General features: G+C 47.4%; 1 protein-coding gene and 1 pseudogene across 2 annotated transcripts in view; one reads left to right on the top strand and one right to left on the bottom strand.

Moving 5' to 3' along the window:
- The window catches only part of LOC119966796 (probable G-protein coupled receptor 139), a 101422-nt gene extending 89482 nt beyond the window's left edge, over positions 1-11940 (top strand). For both annotated transcript variants that reach the window (XM_038798774.1, XM_038798775.1), the window contains one exon: positions 10914-11940. In XM_038798774.1, the coding sequence (XP_038654702.1) occupies positions 10914-11896 (983 nt within the window). In that variant the 3' untranslated portion in view covers positions 11897-11940. The remainder of the gene's footprint in view (positions 1-10913) is intronic.
- A 7680-nt stretch (positions 11941-19620) lies between these two features.
- On the bottom strand, positions 19621-19821 carry LOC119968113 (annotated as a pseudogene).
- Between the last annotated feature and the right edge of the window lie 1586 nt (positions 19822-21407).

The following is a 21407-nucleotide window of genomic DNA, read 5'->3' on the forward strand; positions in this document are numbered from 1 at the left end:
CCACACAAACATGGACGAGGCGTAACGGCACCTGGGGGGGTTTCCCAGGTCATTGCAAACCCCGAGATGGTTGGGGGTAGGGCATGGGAGGCAGTGGCGTAGTGTTATTGTCACTGGACTAATAATCCAGAGACCAGAGTAACAATCTCACCACGGAAGGCCGTCAACAAAAAAAATATAGAATCATAACTGCCATCTAGAAGGACAAGAGCAGCAGATACCTGGGAACCCCACCACTTGAAGGCTTCCCCCCCCCTCCTCCCACCCCCCCTCCCCCAGTCACTCACCACCCTGACTTGGAAATATATCGCCGTTCCTTCACTGCCGTTGGGCCAGAATCCTGGAACTCCCTCCCTAACAGCACTGTGGGTGTACTTACATCTCAGTGCAGCGGTTCAAGAAGGCAGCTCACCATCACCTTCTGAAGGGCAACTAGGGATGGGCAATAATTGCTGGCCGAACCAGCGACGCCCACGTCCCGCCAATGAATTTAAAAGAAAGTCCTCTCATCTTTACATCATCCTTCAGACCAATCCCACTGCCTTTACATCAGCCCTGCTGTGTTTCTTTCCCAATTTCCTGACAACTCCCTCAGACTCTGTTCTATGTATTGCACTGACACGAATGGACCACAGTAGAGGAGGAAATTAGGAACTGGTTTGCTCGACTGGACATGCTCCAGACATCTTCAAGCAGCAGCAACTGCTGTGTGTGCATGTCTGCACGTACGCATAAAGCTAGGCGCCTCACACATTCTGACTAGCACGGGGTCGCCTAGACAAGCAGGCAGGTCTTTGCCCAGCGAATGCTTTGCGTGACCTCGGCAAGTTAAAATTCTGCGCTGCCTTATTTTCAACAAAATATACATTTCTGTACAGTGGATAATTCTAATAAACTAATGACTTTTAGCTCGAATATTCTTGAATCGGATTAGAATTTTGAATCGGGGCCAATCTAATGGGTGCAACTACTTAAATTAAGCCTAAATCTCTGGATTTTGGATCCTAATTTGGATTCAGAGGCGCTAACACACATTGGGAGCATGTGTTGGGTAAATGTAAATAGATATAATTCAAAACAGTGTTGAAAGCAAAGGATCTTGAGCTGCTGGAGCCAGGGAAATGTCACACAGCGAAGACATACAAAGCCTCTCCAATAAAGAACTCAAGTGAAGCTTCTTTATCCAGAGAGTGCTTGTCATGTTATTGAGGTATTTTTACGTAGCCTGTCATGGGGTGCGTGTGTCGCTGGAAAGGCTGCCATCTCTTGCCCATCCCTAATTGCCCTTGAACTGAAGGGCTTGCCGCACCACTTCAGAGGGTTGTGGGTCTGGAGTCACATGTAAACCAGACCGGGTAAGAACGGCAGATTTCCTTCCCTCAAGGGGACATTAATGAGCCAGATGGGTTTTTAACAGCAAATCAACAATGGTTTCATGGTCACCGTTACCGAGATCAACTTTTCCATTCTAGATTATGATTTGAATTCAAATTTCACCAGCTGCCATGGCGGGATTTGAAGACCTGTGCCTGCGAGAACATTCGCCTGAGCCTCTGGATTATTAATCCCGTGACATTACCTCCTCGTCGCGTGCGAGATGCGCCATCATGGCGAAGTAATTGAGACGTAGTAGCATAGACGCCTTAAATGGGAGTCAGACAAGTGGATGAGGGTGATAGGAAATGAGGTAATGCTGATCAAGATCATTAGTGTAGGCTTGTGTGGAGCACAAAGACCAACATGGTGTGAGGCAGAATGGCCTATTCCTATGGTGTACAATCTATGTAGGAGGAGGGGGATTTGAAGTCAGATTTTAGGTCACACCGAATGTTCAAATCAGAATTCATAGCATACCCTGTATGGAACATCCTCCTCCAATACCCCCAAACAATTTCTTCATACCTGCACATCTTTTAGTGAAACAAGCTGGCTCTCGGTGGCTTGAAATTAGCCATTTCCTTTCCAGCATTTGTTTCAAGCCAGCAAGGATGATCTGTAATCTTCCTTCAATCACACATTTTGTAGAGTATACACTAATCCACACTGAATGATTAGCTACATACCACTCAACATATTTATTACATTCGGTGTCACATTGTACAGAAGGCAGCTGTCAAATGGAATGCAATATCCATTGCCTCCGCCAGAGTCAGTGTTTCAGAAACCAGAGCGCTTTTCACAATACTTTTAAATTCCCCAGCTAGGGGATGACATTTCCCATTCCCACATTAAGGGGGGAAATTTTTCATCATCATCATCATTCCCCCCCCCCCCCCCGTATGTTTTCCGCAGCAGAGGTGCCTCGTCTTTGCCCACTGGTGGAATCTTCCGGGTCCAACGAAGTCCATGGCATTTTGTGTAGCTTACCCTTCCCACCACCAGGGAATCCGCCACAGGGCTAGAATACAAGACCAGGGATCTACTTCTGAGGCTGTATAAGGCTCTGGTCAGACCCCATTTGGAGTATTGTAGCAGGATCGCAGGACCACAAGATCCTGCTGCACTAAAAAATCCATCGGGAAGATTAGCAAGTGAAGCATCAGTAAAGATAACTAGGTTCATGTTTCATTGGGTCACTTAACGATAGGAGCTTAAGTGAGCATTTATCCAGATTACGTTTTGGTTGGTCGTAAAACGTTCTCTACATCCATATGTGCCTCAGGGGTCTGTGCTGGGACCACAACCTTTCACAATACACAGTAATGATCTGGAGGAAGGAACTGAAGGCACTGTTGCTAAGTTTGCAGATGACACAAAGATCTGTAGAGGGACAGGTAGTATTGAGGAAGCAGGCGGGCGTCAGAAGGACTTGGACAGGCTAGGAGAGTGGGCAAAGAAGAGGCAGATGGAATACAATGTGGAAAAGTGTGAGGTTATGCACTTTGGAAGGAGAAATGGAGGCATAGACAAATTTCTAAATGGGGAGATGCTTAGGAAATCAGAAGCACAGAGGGACTTGGGAGTCCTTGTTCACGATTCTCTTAAGGTTAACGTGCAGGATCACTCAGCAGTTAAGAAGGCAAATGCAATGTTAGCATTCATGTCGCAAGGACTAGAATACAAGACCAGGGATGTACCTCTGAGGCTGTATAAGGCTCTGGCCAGACCCCATTTGGAATATTGTGAGCAGTTTTGGGCCCCATATCTAAGGAAGAATGTGCTGGCCTTGGAAAGGGTCCAGAGGAGGTTCACAAGAATGATCCCTGGAATGAACAGCTTGTCATATGAGGAATGGTTGAGGACTCTGGGTCGGTACTCAAGAGAGTTTAGAAAGATGAGGGGGATCTTATTGAAACTCACAGGATACTGCGAGGCCTGGATAGAGTGGACGTGGAGTGGATGTTTCCACTTGTGGGAAAAACTGGAACCAGAGGACACAATCTCAGACTAAAGGGACGATCCTTTAAAACAAAGATGAGGAGGAATTTCTTCAGCCAGAGGGTGGTGGACCTCTTTGCCACAGAAGGTTGTGGAGGCCACATCATTGAGTGTCTGTAAGAGTTAGATAGGTTTTTTATTAATAAGGGGATCGGGGTTATGTGGAGAAGGCAGAAGAATGGGGATGACAAAAATATCAGCAATGATTGAATGGCGGCGCAGACTCGATGGGCCGAGTGGTCCAATTCTGCTCCTATGTTTTATGGTCTTATGGTCCAAATACCGAATGGTGTACGGGTCCCTCCTGCTGATTCCTTTATTTGCCCTTTCTTTATTTTTGCTATTATCATTGAAGGTCCATGAATGCTGAATGGACATGTATCTTTAAGGAGAGAGAATGAGGCATTCAAGAAGTTGCAAAATAGCATATGGTGCTGGTTGTTCGAACAGGAGAACTCAGATTTCTCGGCACCCAGGAGATGGGGAGGGACTCGGTTCGATTGGTTGGCTGGTAGCCAATGAATTGGCCAAAAGGCCGTATCCTGCCTGGCAACAGGTGGTGATTGGATCCTGTCTGAGTGGGATGATTTGCAGAGACCTAAGGAAAGCTGAGTTGCGACCTGGATGCGCAGGGACAAGGACACACTCCCTCTCTTCTGTGTCTCTAGAAAGACTGAGTTGATGTATTTCTGAACTTGCAGAGAACTTGAATGAATGAACCTAGGTTGCAAACAGACCTGGATCTGAAAGCTTACTTTGAAGGAAGGCCTGCTTAAAGACAACCATCTGAAACATAGACTCGTTTTCCTTTTACTTATTATTTTCACCCCTCTCCTCCCCACTGTGTTTGTCTGTTCTGTGTGTGTAGAGGGTGGGGGCACGTTAAAGTGTGGGGTTAGGAATTAGATAATAGGTACCCAGTTGTATTTGCTGCATATTTCATTCTAGTTCTTTTTATAAATCAAAAGTAATTGGGCGGGATTCTCCTGTCCGCATGCCACATTTTCTGGCACGCCCCCACTGGCAAAGGGACTCTGCGTTCCCGCACCCGGCCAATGGGGTTTCCCATTGTGGCCACCCCATGCCATCGGGAAACCTGTGGGCGTGAGTGCACTGCCGGCAGACCGGAGGATCCTGCCGACGGAGAATTCCGCTGATTGTGTGGTGACGGTAATGATTGGGCAGCCAAGGGCCAAAGACTTCGGGTATTTTTCAAAGAGTTATTGGTTAATTCAATTTTGGTGCGATTTCGGGCTGGAATTGCCCGTGTATTCGGCCAGTGTGTCGTAACGACGGCCACACACTAGAGTTAATATCTGGTCTAATCGTATCGCACAACCAGCTCACCATCGCCTTCTCAAGGGCAATTAGGGATGGGCAACAAATGCTGGCCTAGCCAGCGAAGTACACATCCCGTGAAAACGAATAACTGACCAATCAGTTGCTCTGTCTCTTCTTTCTGTGCTGACCAAGTAACTGGGGCGTGATTCTCCGCTCCTCACGCCGGTTGGGAGAATCGCGGGAGGGCCGGGCGACTAACGATACGCCCCCCTGGCGCCCCCCGCGATTCTCCCACCCCCCCGCTCGGAAGAATCGCCGCTCGCTGTTTTTCACGGCGACCGGCGATTCTCCGGCCCGGATGGGCCGCGCGATCTGCCGTTCCCAACCGATTCACGACGGCGGCAACCACACCTGGTCGCTGCCGTCGTGAACATGGGCGCCAAAGTGCCGTTTGAAGCTTGTGGGGGGCGGAGAGGGGAGTGAGCACCACAGCCGTGCTCGGGAGGGGACTGGCCCGCGATCGGTGCCCACCGATCGTCGGTCCGGCGTCTCAAAGCGACGCACTCTTTCCCCTCCGCCGCCCCGCAAGATCAAGCCACCACGTCTTGCGGGGCAGCGGAGGGGAAGACGGCAACCGCGCATGCGCGGGTTTGAGCCGTCAGCCGGCGTGATGTCAGCTGCGCATGCGCGGGTTGGAGCCGGCCAACCTGCGCATGCACGGTTGACGTCACTTAGGCGCCGCCGTCGCGTCATTCTTAGCGCGCCGCCTTGATGCAAGCGTCAAGGCCTGGCGGCCGAGAGTTACGGAGCACCGCTCCTAGCCCCCCGGGTGGGGGTGAATAAGGTGAGAGGAGCGGCCTCCGAGGCCGTCGTGAAACTCGGCCGAGTTCACGACGGACTTCCATATTTATCGCGGGAGCGGAGAATTCCGCCCCTGGGATGGGAGTAACATTCCCTAAATTTACAATCCCATTTTGAGTTAGACCAGACTCACTATGCTTCACATTTAAACCAATATACTTCAAAGTCTCTCAAGCCTAACTTAGGAGTTTGAAATTCCCCACGAATCTTATTAATGAGCAATTTCTCAAAGTTCACAGTACTATAAGAAATCATTAACCTGCATCAAGAGGATACTTTGCAGGGTCTGATTTTAGTTGAATATCACCGATTTTCAGCAAGACTGACCTCACCAAAAATGACCATTCTGGCCATGAATACCTTTGTTTCGCCTCATCCCCCCCTATCCATTTTCTGTAAGTTTATATGCAGTAACTTCCTCGTCCTGACTACATATTAGTAGAGGAATATATTTTATAGGCCCAGCAACAAAATATATTTTATAGGCGCAGCAACAAAACCTTTTATCCCATATTTATGGATCTATGGAAAGCACCTTATTAAAGTCACATGTCAAACAGGACATGAATCATCTTTCCATACTTCTTACAGATTTCACCACTGTCAATACTGTCTTCCATTAGCCTTGTACACTCATCAACTTTCCCAGCATCCCTAAGCAGCGTCTTTGACCATTGACAGGTAGGGTGAGAAAATTGCCTGCGTAACTTTAGGGCAATTTATTTAGTACTCTCCGTTCTTACCCTATCACCTGATGCCACTTATTTATGCCCAACACTGGTGAGAAATGCCAGACTTTAAGGGGGTTCAATAGTGTCACAATTAACTCATTCCAAATTGCCTTCCACATTTACTCAACAGCATAAATACCTGAGTAGAACTTAGACCAGTATTTATAAAATGGCCTTTTCCAACTAGTTTACACGGGACTACCCCTCAAGTGGCCTCACATGTAGTCACCCCCTCACCTAAAGCAACTAGTGCATTTATATCCCTTGACTTTGCGTCAGTTATCACTACTCATTAAGGTAGTAGGCAGCACGGTAACACAAGTGATTAGCGCTGTGGCTTCACAGCGCCAGGGTCCCAGGTTCGATTCCCCGCTGGGTCACTGTCTGTGCAGAGTCTGCATATTCTCCCCGTGTCTGCGTGGGTTTCCTCCGGGTGCTCCAGTTTCCTCCCACAGTCCAAAGACGTGCAGGTTAGCTGGATTGGCCATGATAAATTGCCCTTAGTGACCAAAAAGGTTAGGAGGGGTTATTGGGTTACGGGGATAGGGTGGAAGTGAGGGCTTAAGTGGGTTGGTGCAGTCTAGATGCGCCAAATGGCCTCCTTCTGCACTGTTTGTTCTATGTTCCTTAGACAGCACCTTCCAAACCCATGACCGCTACCATCTAGAAGAACAAGCCTGGGAACCCCCCCCCATCTGAAGGTTCCCCAACAGATCACTCAACACCATGCCTTGGAAATATATCGCCATTCACTCACTGTCACTGGGGAAACATCCTAGAGCTCCCTCCCGAACAGCAATGTGGATGTACCTACACCTCAAGGACTGCAGTGGATCAAGAAGGCAACTCACCACCTTCTGAAGAGCAACTAGGGATGGGCAATAAATGCTGGCTTAAGCAGTGACGCCCACATCCATTAAAAACATTTTTTTAAAGGACTTGGCGAATCAAGGTATCACTTAAGCCAATCTATCTGACATACCTTTGAAACGCATGCACTAGCACCTGACTGCACAAGTAAACAAGTCTGTTACTTGTATTCATCACAGCATTAAAGCTCCCTACAACCACTACGACCTGTTAATCCTCATCATAAAATCATAGAAGGAGGCCATTCGACCCATTAAGTCTGCACTGACCCTCTGAAAGGGCACCCTACCTGGACCCAGACCCCTGCCCTATCCCCGAAACCTTTGAATACTGAGGGGCAATTTATCATGGCCAATCCACCTCACCTGCACATCTTTGGACAGTGGGAGGAAACCCACGCACACACGAGGAGAATGTGAAAACTCCACACAGTCGGAATTGAACCCGGGCCCCTGACACTGTGTGGCAGCAGTGCTAACCACTGTGTCACCATGCCGCCCTGCATCATCATCACCCATTTTATCACAGCTGTAAAGGTTTCGGTTGTCACCTTTTTGAACAGTTCTTGAACTTTAGGATTTGTGAAGAACAAAATTGCACAGACACGGCATTTGGTTCAACCAAGATTTTGCTGCTTTATTAAACCCAGTTATGTCCCTAAAACAGATACTTCTATGATGAGCAAAATAAGACAGGAAAACCCCCAAAATTAAAACAACCTGTCCTCATTCACGGGCAGCACGGTAGCATAGTGGTTAGCACAGTTGCTTCACAGCTCCGGGGTCCTAGGTTCGATTCCCGGCTTGGGTCACTGTCCGTGCTGAATCTGCACGTTCTCCCCGTGTGTGCTCCGGTTTCCTCCCACAGTCCAAAGATGTGCAGGTTAGGTGAATTGGCCATGCTAAATTGCCCCTAGTGTCCAAAATTGCCCTTAATGTTAGGTGGGGTTATGGAGATAGGGTGGAGGTGTGGGCTTGGGTAGGGTGCCCTTTCCAAGAGCCGGTGCAGACTCGATGGGCCGAATGGCCTCCTTGTGCACTGTAAATTCTATGAAATCATTACACAACCTTCCCTGGCCGGCCCTGATGTCCTCTCCTTTTTATAATAATTCAGACATCTCAAATGTATTTCTTGTTGTTGCAATGTAGTTAGCACATTCCACACATAGTCCAGACAAATGTCATCATCTTGTGCTGGTTGAAACAATGCGGGATTTTCCAGGGGAAAATCTATGAACAGTTCTCTTGCTGCTTGAGGTAATACAATAATAGCACCAGGCTCCAGGTTAATGTTTTTTAATTCATTCATGGGAGCAGTATTTATCGCCTATTCCCATTGCTGGGTTATTTCAGAGTTAACCATGTGGCTGAGGATCTGGAGCCACGGTTACATGTAGGCCAGACCAGGTAAGGATGACCGATTTTCTTCCCTGAAGCGGGACCTGTGAACCAGATGGGTTTTAACAACAGTCGGCAATGGTTTCATGGTCATCTTCTCAATTCCAGATTTTACTGGATTCCAATTTCACCATTTGCCAGTGCGGGATTCGAACCCGGGGTCCCCAGAGGATTAACCTGGATCTCTGCCAGTGAAAATACCACCAGGTCTCTGCCGCCCTTAGCGCCAATATATTGGGCAATCAGGTTCTTCATTGCTTTAGTCGATGGCGGTTAATGCCATTTCCCTGGTCCCCTGGCAGAAATCAGTCAATGTCCAAACCCTTCGGATGTGCCACTGTTTTGGCTAAAGTGTCGGAATTAACCCCTTGCTGCCCAGGCCTGTGCTATTGGCTGCGGCTTGGCTTTTGGTATTTTTATAGTTCCAAGTCGACACGTCTGTGGATTTGGAATTTATATTCCAGAAATGTCCCAGATGGAGGGAATTCCAATCCTACGCAACTATTTTCTTCATGCGAAATTTCAAAAACACTGCCTCTTCACTCTGGGTAATTTGCTGCACGGTGATCCTTGGAGTCGCATCTATTAACCTTTCCTCAGGCGTTCCTGGAACTCAGATCTGAATTGATACTGTTCCAATTTCGTCCACTTATACAACTGCATGTGCCTTGTGTGTTTTCTTCGCCATTCTGTCTGTCTTTAATCCCTTTGTTACATTAAATCCAGCATCTGGAATATTTCAAACCCTGGAAAGCAGAGAGTCCTCTATCCCTTTTGCCACAGTGGAACGCCCCAGTTGTTCCAGGAAGGCTCAAGAGAATAATTGTTTCCTCAGAAATGTTTTCAGGCAGCTGATTTCTGATCCAAAAAGGTGCTCTCCGAGAACCAAATGCCAGTCAGGACCAGTTGCCTGTCCATACGCGAGACCTTGGCAAATTCCAGTAACTTAAAATGCTAGAACCAATCGAGGGATCCCCAAATTGAACGTTGTCAACCTTTTTACACAATTTGTTATTCTCTTCCAGGAATTACCATCCCTTTTTCAAAAGTTATCAAATTCATGACCAGGCCTCAGGCTTTTTGACAAGTCACCTTCTCACACACATTCCTTCCAGTACTGCTGTTGGAGGGTCCAAACTTCCATCACTCTCCAACTAAGTGGCATCCACCTCAGCAAACCTCTAACTTCTGATTTAACTTCATTCAGGAAGCAACATAACCAAGACAGATATGTGAACGGTCGGGGAACAGAGGGAAGTAGATCCTTGGAAAATAGGCAAAAGGTTTAGATAAAGGATCTGGATCAGCGCAGGCTGGGAGGGCCGAAGGGTCTGTTCCTGTGCTGTCATTTTCTTTGTTCTTTGTTCTAAGACTGTACCTTGCTGTCTCTTTGGTAGGAGAGTGACCCCTTTCCACATCAACCTCATTCTCCCACTTGTGTGGTTCCAAAACCTCGAACATCGGAGGGTAATCGCCCCCCCCCAATTTAAACTTCCCACTGCCGCTTAGGACTCCAGCTTTTATGCCCAAAAGAGAGAAACAAAATCCTAGTTTCCAACCTCCACCTTTAGGTGACATCCTCAGCTATCCTGTCAAAGCGTGGATATTTTCTTTTAATTCACTTACGGGATGTGTGCGTCGCTGGTTAGGCCAGCAATTATTGCCCATCCCTAGTTGCCCTTCAGAAGGTGGTGGTGAGCCGCCTTCTTGAACCGCTGCAGTCCTTCAGGTGTAGGTACACCCACTGTGCTGTTAGGGAGAGAAGGAACGGCGATATATTTCCAAGGGTGGTGACTGACTTGGAGGGGAACATCCAAACGGTGGGGTTCCCAGGTATCTGCTGCTCTTGTCCTTCTCGATGGTAGTGGTCGTGGGTTTGGAAGGTGCTGTCTAAGGAAACATGGTGAGTTACTGCAGTGCCTCTTGTAGATGGTACACACGGCTGCCACTATTCGTTGGTGGTGGAGGGTTTGAATATTTGTGGAAGGGGGGAGTAATCAAGTGGGCTGATTTGACCTGGATGGTGTCGAGCTTCTTGAGTGTTGGAGCTGCACTCATCCAGGCAAGTGGAGAGTATTCCATTGCACCCCTGATAGCTGTGATGAAGGACAAAACACTGCAACCTCTTCCTTACTCACGAACGTGCTTTTACAGAAACGCACATTGCATATTGTGCAACTCCATCAATAAACTCTGCTTCCAGCCTGCTCCTCGATATAAGCACAGGTGATTTATCACTCACTACCTGAATACAGTTAACACCCAATTGGTGCACAAGAAAGGTTGAATGGACATTTCCTGCCCTTTTTTACAGTTGTCCCATTATTAGAACTCGTGCTCATGTCATGTTACAAATGAAATGTCTAATTGCTTGTTTCTCTCTATCTCTCTGCAGCGAATCTGTTGACAGTATACACCATCCACTATAGAAAATGTGGCATGTCCAAGGTGGCAAGATTCTATCTGATTTCCCTGGCTATCGCAGACTCCATGTGCTTGTTCTGGGGCGGACTGATAGACCTAAGCTTGGGTTGGCTGAACCCTTACCGTTTCTGGAACAGCTCCCCGTGGTGTGGGCTAGTCACAGTCCTGGAGTATGGCTCTGTATTCAGCTCCATTTGGATTGTCATTGTTTTTACCTTGGAGCGTTACTTGGTGCTGAGGAGCACCCAAGCCCGGCAGCACTGCTCCCAGACTAAGGTGGCCATCAGAATCATCTTCAGTGTCGTCGTGATCACGCATCTGATTGCTGTTCCCGCCTACTGGATCAACAGTTCGGAGCTGCGGAATTTCACCCAGGACAATGAGACCCGTGTGGTGCCCATCTGTGGTTACAACGATAGCTTCTACTCCACCGCTGTGGTTTGGTTCCATACGTTCATCTCGGGTGGCATACCCTACATCCTCCTCATCATCTTCAACTGCCTGATTGGCCAGCAACTCTACACGGCCAGCAGGATGTTCACCCGGGAGCAGCTGAAGTCGATAAACGGGGTCACCACTCGGAAACTGGTGAAGAAGTCCATCCTGATCCTCTTCACCGTCTCCTTCGCCTTTGTCGTCCTGTCCCTCCCTCGTTTTGTCACCTACTGCATCCTGAGGACAGTGTACAACACGCCAAAGCATAACAGAGATGACTACAGCCAGCTCATCAACCTGTTTGCAGATATTGGTATCATGCTGCAGTGGTTAAATTCGGCCATCAACTTCCTCCTCTACTGTGTTGTCAGTGAACAATTTCGCACCCAGTTTTTTCTGGTCCTGACCTGCCGATGTAGGAATGCCAAGACCCCTGCTTTGCATACACCCTTGAAAGTCTATAGTGTTCAGGGCGCCTCGACTGATGGTTCTTCAATGTTATTTGTCCAACGTAATTAGTCCGCCACGAACTCCACACCTCACAATGGGTTTCTGCTCTCATAGTAAAAGTTCTTCTTGGGGTGGTGCGGGGCGGGGAGAGGGGGGAGGGTGGGAATGATCATAGTGCACCTGAATTCCATATTAACTCTGAACACGACATACTTCAGTCCCAGACAGGAATCAAACAAAGTCCATTAAATCGGTAGGCGAGGAGTGCTGGCTAAGGTTTGTTGGGTAAAAAGACTGAAAGGTGAACAGGTAAATACACAGGGGGAAACATTTGAAGAAGCAATTCAAAACACTAAGAGAAACCGGGTGACACGGCGGCGCAGTGGTTAGCACTGCTGCCTACGGCACTGAGGACCCGGGTTCGATCCTGGCCCCGACTGTCTGCGTGGAGTTTGCACATTCTCCCCGTGTCTGCGTAGGTCTCACCCCCACAACCCAAAGATGTGCAGGTTAGGTGGATTGGCCACGTTAAACTGCACCTTAATTGGAAAAAATATAATTGGGTGGGCGGCATGTGGCACAGTTGTTAGCACTGGGACTACGGCGGTGAGGACCCGGGTTCAAATTCCGGCCCTGGGTCACTGTCCATGTGGAGTTTACACATTCTCCCCGTGTCTGCGTGGGTTTCGCCCCCAAAGATGTGCAGGTTAGGTGGATTGGCCACGCTAAATTGACCCTTAATTGGAAAAGAAAAATATTGGGTACTCTAAATTTATAAAATAAAAGAAGAAAACCTCAGCAAGAAAGATTCACTCGTGGCTGACGAGGGAAGTTAAGGATAGAATTAGATTGGTGGGCAGCACAGTGGCGCAGTGGTTAGCACTGCTGCCTACGGTGCTGAGGACCCGGGTTCGATCCCGGCTCCGGAACACTGTCCGTGTGGAGTTTGCAAATTCTCCCCATGTCTGCGTGGGTCTCACCCCCACAACCCAAAGATGTGTAGGGTAGGTGGATTGGCCACGTTAAATTGCCCCTTAATTGGAAAAAAAATATTTGGCTATTCTAAATTTATTTTAAAGAAAGGATAGTATTAGATTGAAGGAAGAGGTTTTAGAAACATTGAAACATAGAAAATAGGAGCAGAAGGAGGCCATTCAGCCCTTCATTATGATCAAGGCTGATCATCCAACTCAATAACCTGTCCCCACTTTCACCCCATATCCTTTGATTTCTTTCTCCCGGAGAGCTATATCTAACCCCTTCCTAAAAATATTTGTTTTGGCCTCAATTCTTTCTGTGGTAGTGAATTCCACAGGCTCACCACTCTCTGGGTGAAGAAATTTCTCCTCACCTCATTGACAGGCTTCAGATCCCAGCATTTCAGGTAGGCCACAGCTTTGAGAGCAGAAATTCGGCTTTCCAGATCTCATAGGATCCAGTACCCCAGTTGTAAGCTTGGTGCGGCAGTGTGTTAGCAATGAAAAGCAATTGTTCATCTGTTTTGTGACTTTAAACCAGAGCAACAATAAGGCTGCATGACAAAAGCCCACAGCTCCTTCTGCTGCATGTGTGTTTAAATGAACCTTCACAAATTGCACGAAATGTGCTTCCATGACTGTGCAAACACAATTTTATTGTAAATAAAAGTCTAAAGAGCTGCAGATGCTGGAAATCTGAAATAAATGCAAATAATGTGGAATCAGTGTGAGAGGGGACGGAGGTAAGCTCGCAATTCAGGCTTAATGATCCAAAACATTAACTCATCAGTTCTCTCCGCTAATACCGACCATCTGCTGGCACGCTAACTCCGTTTTTAGCTTTGTAATCATTTATTTCAGCGGCGCACAATCCTGCTGAGCATTTTTGAATTATTGAGGCCTTAATGTTCAGAACCGGGTGGCACAATGGACGGTCAGCTGCGGAAAATCCGAGAGCCCATCACGGCAACGTCAGCTGGACTTTATCGCCCAAAATGGAGGAGTCGTTCAAAATGGCGTGCAGGCGATTGAGAAAAGAAAAGGGTCCAAATTCAGGCTACAAAGTGTTGCTGATGTAACTGGGACTGTCAGATATAAAGACTGTCAGTGATCATTTTTTAAAGTCCTTGAATGTATAACTATGTCTAATGACAGTGTTGGTGGAAGACCCGTGACTCCTGCGTGTCCCAGCTGGACATCTTCTGTGGATCCTCTCCGGACTGAAGAGTCCAATGTGGGATCAGCATGGACGTCCTCAGAATTGACAATGCATCTTGCCCTTGTTGGTGGTGTAGGATGGCAGGGGGGGGGAGGGTTTCCGCAGCTACACCACCAGTGGCCTCCCTCTAGTCACGTCGGTGTTGTGAGTTTGGAAGGAAGGAATTTGGAGAAGCCGTTGGCAATTCAGCCCTTCGAGCCTGCTCCGCCATTCAATCAGATCATGGCTGATCTCTTCCTTTTTTCTTTATAAATTTAGAATGTCCAATTCATTTTTTCCAATTAAGGGGCAATTTAGCACGGCTAATCCACCTACCCTGCACATCTTTGGGTTGTGGGGGACAAACCGACGCAAACACGGGGAGAATGTGCAAACTCCATACGGACTGTGACCCAGGGCCGGGATCGAACCTGGGACCTCGGCACGGTGAGGCAGCATTGCTAACCACTGTGTCATCATGCTTCCCTCCTGGCTGATCTATTCCTGGCCTTACACAGGCTAGACATAACCTTTGGGCCGACAAACACAGTCCACATTGGAATAACTGCACTAAAAGAGGTCAAGTTCCAGAAAGGCATTGACTGTATGCAAGAATGCCTGTACCTGGATATATAAAACACAGCGAACCCCCAATGATGCTAGATCCTGAAGGAAAGGAATGTGAAAGAGTTTTGATATTAAGACCAAGTGACTGTGAAGGACGTACTGTGGGAGGAGGTGGCTTAGTGGTATTGTTGCTAGTAATCGAGAAACCCAGACTAAGGGCACAGTCCAACGGCCACACTGTGTCTGACAAGCAGCTTGCCACGGCGCAGCATGGCCACTGAAAGCTGGGAGACCCCGCTCCCAGGTTCTACCCGGCTCGCAAAGCCTCGCGAGATTCAACGCAGTCTCGCAAGATGTGATGTGAATCCCACCCAAAATAGGCGGGATCACTTTATAGCAAATCTGCAGATTAGAGCAAGGCAGAAATCTCACTCTAATGTGCCCATTCCCGAGGTAGCTGAGACTTTAGGATTCGCCTCAGATACCTTGGAAGAACGCTGATCAGCTGTGGTCCTCAAAAACGGGGGACCAGACGTAACGGCACTGGTGGGGGTCACCCAAGGGATCAGAGGCCCCAGCTGCAGGCCCTTTGGGCAGGGTGACACCTGGCACTGCTGGTACCACCTGGGCACCCTGATAGTGGCAGCCTGGAATCCTGGCACTGCCAAGGTGCCGCCTGGCATGGGCACTGCCAAAGGACGAAGCTGCCATTTCATATACGCGTGCTTGATTGGGCCGGGGTTGCCTGGCATGGGCGTTGAGGGTTTGCGGGGGTACCGAGGACTTTCACATATTACGTTCAGGCTGTGAGGGAGATTGGAGAATGTTTCTGGGGCTTTAGACATCAGAGCGCCATTTTTAAATAGGGTCCCAATCTCTCGCGACAATGGGCAGTTCCGGCGAGCAGAAACGGGATTCTCCGATCTCCCGCCGGGTCAGAGAATCGCCGAGGGGCGGCTTGAATCCTGCCGCTGCCGAATTCTCCGGTGGTTGCTACCAGGCCCGGCCTTGCACTGCAGGCTGTGCCTGCTAATTCAGGCTGTTCTGGTATTACAGAGGTCACCAGGCATTCAAGCTACGTAAGCATTCAGCTCGCAGTGTCTGTGTCTTTTGCCACATCTGCAAAGACTCACATTCAAAGTATCATCTTTCATCATTGGCTTTGTCTATATATATGTTTCTGGAACCCACCTCTTCATTCATCTGATGAAGGAGCTGCGCTCCGAAAGCTAGTGATTTGAAACAAACCTGTTGGACTTTAACCTGGTGATGTAAGACTTCTTATGTTGCGACATCAGCATGTTAGCTGGGTGGTGTCTTTATCCTGAGTGTGGAATTTTACCTAACTTTTCTTATGCACGATATAGTTTCCAAAACTCCCTGGGATTCCTGAATAAATTATGATTGTTGTCTGCCCTAATTAAGCCATATTCATTAGTTTCCTTTCCCAGGTGAGGGAGTACTCACCCTCGTGACTGGTGGAGTGTTATGGGCCAGGGTTTAGAGAACCCCAAAGTGTATCATGGAGTTCACCTGACCCACAACTTTAAATAGATTGTGGATATGGGGAGCACACGGCCCACTCTACAGGAGTGGTACAGCAGAAATCAAAAAGTATTTTTTTAAAGCAAAACAAAGTTTATTCTATGAACTCAAGTTAACCTTTTTAAAACATACAGTGAACATCTTAGCAACCATCAATTGAAATACAACCCCCAAAGAATACAACACTAAGTAATCCTTAATAAATTCCCAACCAACATCCAGAAGACAAAAGGCCCTTTTAACACAGAGATCAGGTTTAAATTCTCTAATGAGAGCAGTTATCCCTTTGAAATCACCCAAATGAACACTCTTTAGCTTGTAGAGAGGTCCATGCACATCTTTCACTGCAGCTCTTCTCTCTGAAAATGAAACTAAAAACTCACTCTATAGCAGCCTGCTCAAAAACGAAAGTAAAGCTGACAGACAGCCCAGCTCCACCCACTCTCTGACATCACTGCAGTAATAAACATCCATTTCTTAAAGGTACACCCACCACAGTTATTCTATAAAAAAACACCCATTTCTTAAAGGTACTCTCACATGACAGGAGCCATGGCCCCGTATTGGAGCAGATTGCAGGGCTGGTTCACCAACGTGGCTGAAGCGAGTGTTGGTTGCATTCCTAGCGTGCTGTGCATCTCTGATCATACGGGTGATCGAGGCTGGCGAAGTCAACATGGAGTCTCAGTAACCCTGTCGTCGGATAGAGGAGTCGAAATAAGTAGTGGTACTGTCACTGGACTGAAAACCAGAAACCCAGGGTCATGCTCTGGGGACCTGAGTTTGAATACCGTCACTGCAGATGGTGAAATTTGAATTCAATAAAAATCTGGAATTAAGAGTCTGACCATGAAACCATTGTCGATTGTTGTAAAAACCCATCTGGTTCACTTTAGGGAAGCAAATCTGCCATCCTTACCTGGTCTGGCCTATATGTGATTCCAGACCAACAGCAATGTGTTTAGAACATTACAGCGCAGTACAGGCCCTTCGGCCCTCGATGTTTCGCCGACCTGTGAAACCCCTCTAAAGCCCATCTACACTATTCCCTTATCGTCCATATGTTTATCCAATGACCATTTAAATGCCCTTAGTGTTGGCGAGTCCAATACTGTTGCAGGTAGGTTATTCCACGCCCTTACTACTCTCTGAGTAAAGACCTACCTCTGACATCTGTCCTATATCTATCTCCCCTCAATTTAAAGCTATGGGGCTAAAGCTCAGGGGCTGGTTTAGCTCACGAGGCTAAATCGCTGGCTTTTAAAGCAGGCCAGCAGCACGGCTCGATTCCCGTACCAGCTTCCCCGGACAGGCGCCGGAATGTGGTGACTAGGGGCTTTTCACAGTAACTTCATTGAAGCCTACTCGTGACAATAGGCGATTTTCATTTTTCATGTTCCCTCGTGCTAGCCATCACCATCCGAGGAAAAAGGCTCTCACTGTCCACACTATCTAATCCTCTGACCATCTTGTATGCCTCAATTAAGTCACCACATAACCTTCTCTCTAACGAAAACAGCCTTAAGTCCCTCAGCCTTTCCTCATACGATCTTCCCTCCATACCAGGCAACATCCTGGTAAATCTCCTCTGCACCCTTTCCAATGCTTCCACATCCTTCCTATAATGCAGCGACCAGAACTGCACGCAATACTCCAAATGCGGCCGCACCAGAGTTTTGTACAGCTGCGAAACTCAATCCCATTACCAATAAAGCTAACACACCATATGCCTTCTTAACAACCCTATCAACCTGGGTGGCAACTTTCAGGGATCTATGTACATGGACACCAAGATCTCTCTGCTCATCCACACTACCAAGAATCTTACCATTAGCCCATGTGACTCCTTCCAAAATGAATCACCTTACACTTTTCTACATGAAACTCCATTTACCATCTCTCAGCCCAGCTCTGCAGCTTATCTATGTCCCTCTGTAACCTGCAACATCTTTCTGCACTGTCCACAACTCCACCGACTTTAGTGTCATCTGCAAATTTACTTACCCATCCTTCTACGCCCTCCTCCAGGTCATTTATAAAAATGACAAACAGCAGTGGCCCCAAAACAGTTCCTTGTGGTTCCAGTTCCTGAACTCCAGGCTGAACATTTCCCATCAACCACCACCCTTTGTCTTCTTCCAGCTGGCCAATTTCTGATTCAAACTGCTAAATCACCTGAATCCCATGCCTCCGTATTTTCTGCAATAGCCTACCGTGGGGAACCTTATCAAACGCTTTACTGAAATCCATATGCACATCAACTGCTTTACCCTCGTCCACCTGTTTGGTCACCTTCTCAAAGAACTCAATAAGGTTTGTGAGACACGACCTACCCTTCACAAAACCGTGTTGACTATCCTTAATCAAATTATTCCTTTCAAGATAATTATAAATCCTATCTCTTATAAACCTTTCCAAGACTTTGCCCGCAATAGAAGTAAGGCTCACTGGTCTATAGTTACCGGGGTTGTCTCTACTCCCCTTCTTGAACAAGGGGACAACATTTGCTATCCTCCAGTCTTCTGGCACTATTCCTGTAGACAATGATGACATAAAGATCAAAGGCTCAGCAATTTCCTCCCTAGCTTCCTAGAGAAACCTAGGATAAATCCCATCCGGCCCAGGGGACTTATCTATTTTCACACTTTCCAGAATTGCTAACACCTCTTTATGAATCTCAAGCCCTTCTAGTCTAGTTGTCTATATCTTAGTATTCTCCTCAACAACATTGTCTTTTTCCTGTGTGAATACTGATGAAAAATATTCATTTAACACCTCTCCTATCTCCTCGGACTCCACGCACAACTTCCCACGACTTTCCTTGACTGGCCCTACTCTTACCCTAGTCATTCTTTTATTCCTGACATACCTACAGAAAGCTTTAGGGTTATTCTTGATCCTACCTGCCAAAGACTTCTCATGTCCCCTCCTGGCTCTTCTTAGCTCTCTCTTTAGATCCTTCCTAGATAACTTGTAACTCTCAAGCGCCCTAACTGAACCTTCACATCTCATCTTTACATAAGCCTCCTTCCTCCTCTTGACAATTGATTCAACCACTTTTCGTAAACCATGGTTCCCTCGCTCAACCACTTCCTCCCTGCCTGACAGGTACATACCTATCAAGGGCAGGCAGTAGCTGTTCCTTGAATGAGCTCCACATTTCAATTGTGCCCACTTGTGGTTGACTCTTAACTGCCCCCTCAAGGGCAATTAAGGATGGCAAGTAAATGCCTCAGCCAGCGAAGCCCACGTCCTCCGAAAAACAATGTTAAAAAATATTGGTGACCTGGTTTGTCCCGTCCGTAATTCTCTCACAGAAAGGCCATGGGAACGAAGTTATGAGTTGAGTTGTGCAATGGTGGACGACAGGACAAAAGATGTTATTGAGCCTCCATGTGGTTCTTGGCAGAGAAGCTGATCCTCCAGTTTCTGCACTGCCGACCCTGCCACTGAGTTCCTGCTGGGGTTCTTCAATCTACCGCCCTCAATGACCATGTGGTTTTTTTGGGGGGTTTTTTTATTTTTGAGTTACAAAGCCAGAGCTCAGAGTGTGGTCAGGGGCAAACCCCTAATCCAGCTCCTTACCTGTTGCAAAAATCAATTCAAATTCAAATTGAATCCAATTCATGGTCTGCACAAGAGAGGCATATCAGATCTGAGGCAAAAGGCTACTACACTTGATCTTAGCCAAAAGGCCGAGAAGATGACCATGTGGTGTTTCTGAAGCAGGTTGGATCCTTGCAGGTTGGATGACCCAGGGGCAGGATTAGTCCGTCTGTCCGTCGAATGGATCAAACCCAATACACAACTGGAAGAGAGATAACTTAGCATGGCATGACACTCATTAGCAATGATGTGAGCAGCTCTGGAAGAAGTGACCCATCCGTGTGTAATTAAATTAATTTAAAGAGCAGAATGGTGGATAGAAAGAGCACCGAAGATCCAACAATTCACCAGCTCAAGTGACGTGTATAGTTTCTTCAGTGATGTCAAGATGATCTATGATATAAGCGCTCAAGGGCCTACCCTACTGTGAACCAAGCCCTCCAAGAGGGAAACTCATCAAGGAACAGGAATCATCCTGCTCACTGGAGAGAATAATATGAAGAACTCCTCAAGTGAGACCCTGTCTTTGACTCCATTCCTCAGTATCCCGTCCAGCTCAAACTCGGAGCTACACTGGTCTGAAGCTAAGTTTAAATAGTCATTTGACAGCTGAAAAATAACAAGGCCTCTGGAGCAGATGGAACACGCAAAGAAATTCTGAAACGTGCTGGAAATACAGTCCTGTGGCTTTGCTGCACACCTTTATCCCTCATCTGTGTGGAGGAATGCATGCTGGGAGATCTCAGAGACGATGTGATCATCATTATATTCAAGAAGAGAATCAAGTCCAACTGGGTAACTACAGAGGAGTGTCCCTCTTGTCTGCCACAAGGAAGATCATTGCAAGGAACTTTCTCAATTGTCTCCTCTCACTACTTGAGGAATTCTTCCAGTACAGTTTTTGCCCATCGAGAGGCACCACAGACATGATCCTCACTGCGTGGCAAGTTCAATAACAATACAAGGAAGAGCACCAACCGCAGTACGTGGCCTTTCTTCATCTCCTATAAACCTCCGACTCTGTCATCCTTGAAGGCTTGTGGAGTATCCTCCTCAAATTTGGCTGCCTTCACACATTTGTCGCCATTCTCTGCCTGCTCCACGATGACATGCAAACCGCAATCCTCACCAACAGAACCACCTCAAAGCCTATCTCAGTGAGGACTGGGGTCAAACAAGGCTGTGTTATCATCTCCGTTCTCATTGCTGCAATACCGCACCTTACCGCCAGCAAATTACCCACCAGTGTAGAGATATTCTACAGAGCAGACGAGAAACTGTTCAATCGATAATCCGAAACTCACCTCCCCAATTGAGCTCCTGTATACAGATAATGTATACAGATAATGTATACAGATCATGCTCACACAGAAACTGAGTCAACTCCTTCTCCAAAACTATAAGAAAATGGGACTTTCACTAAACACGCAAAAAAGTAAAGTCCTCTTGCAACCAGCTCCCAGAGGACTATACCTCCCCTCCTCCCCATTTTCCCTATCTTGGGAGATTCCTCTCAACAGGTGGGAGAATTCCCAGCTTTGTTTTCATCGAATTTACAGTGCACTAGCCCTGTAACCCAGTAGCCTCACCCAACCTTTTTGGACATTAGGGGCAAAGTAGTATGGCCAATCCACCTAACCAGCACACCTTTGGAATGTGGGAGGAAACCGGAGCACCCGGAGGAAAC

This window comes from Scyliorhinus canicula, chromosome 6 (genome assembly GCF_902713615.1).
Source record: "Scyliorhinus canicula chromosome 6, sScyCan1.1, whole genome shotgun sequence".
Classification (NCBI taxonomy): domain Eukaryota; kingdom Metazoa; phylum Chordata; class Chondrichthyes; order Carcharhiniformes; family Scyliorhinidae; genus Scyliorhinus; species Scyliorhinus canicula.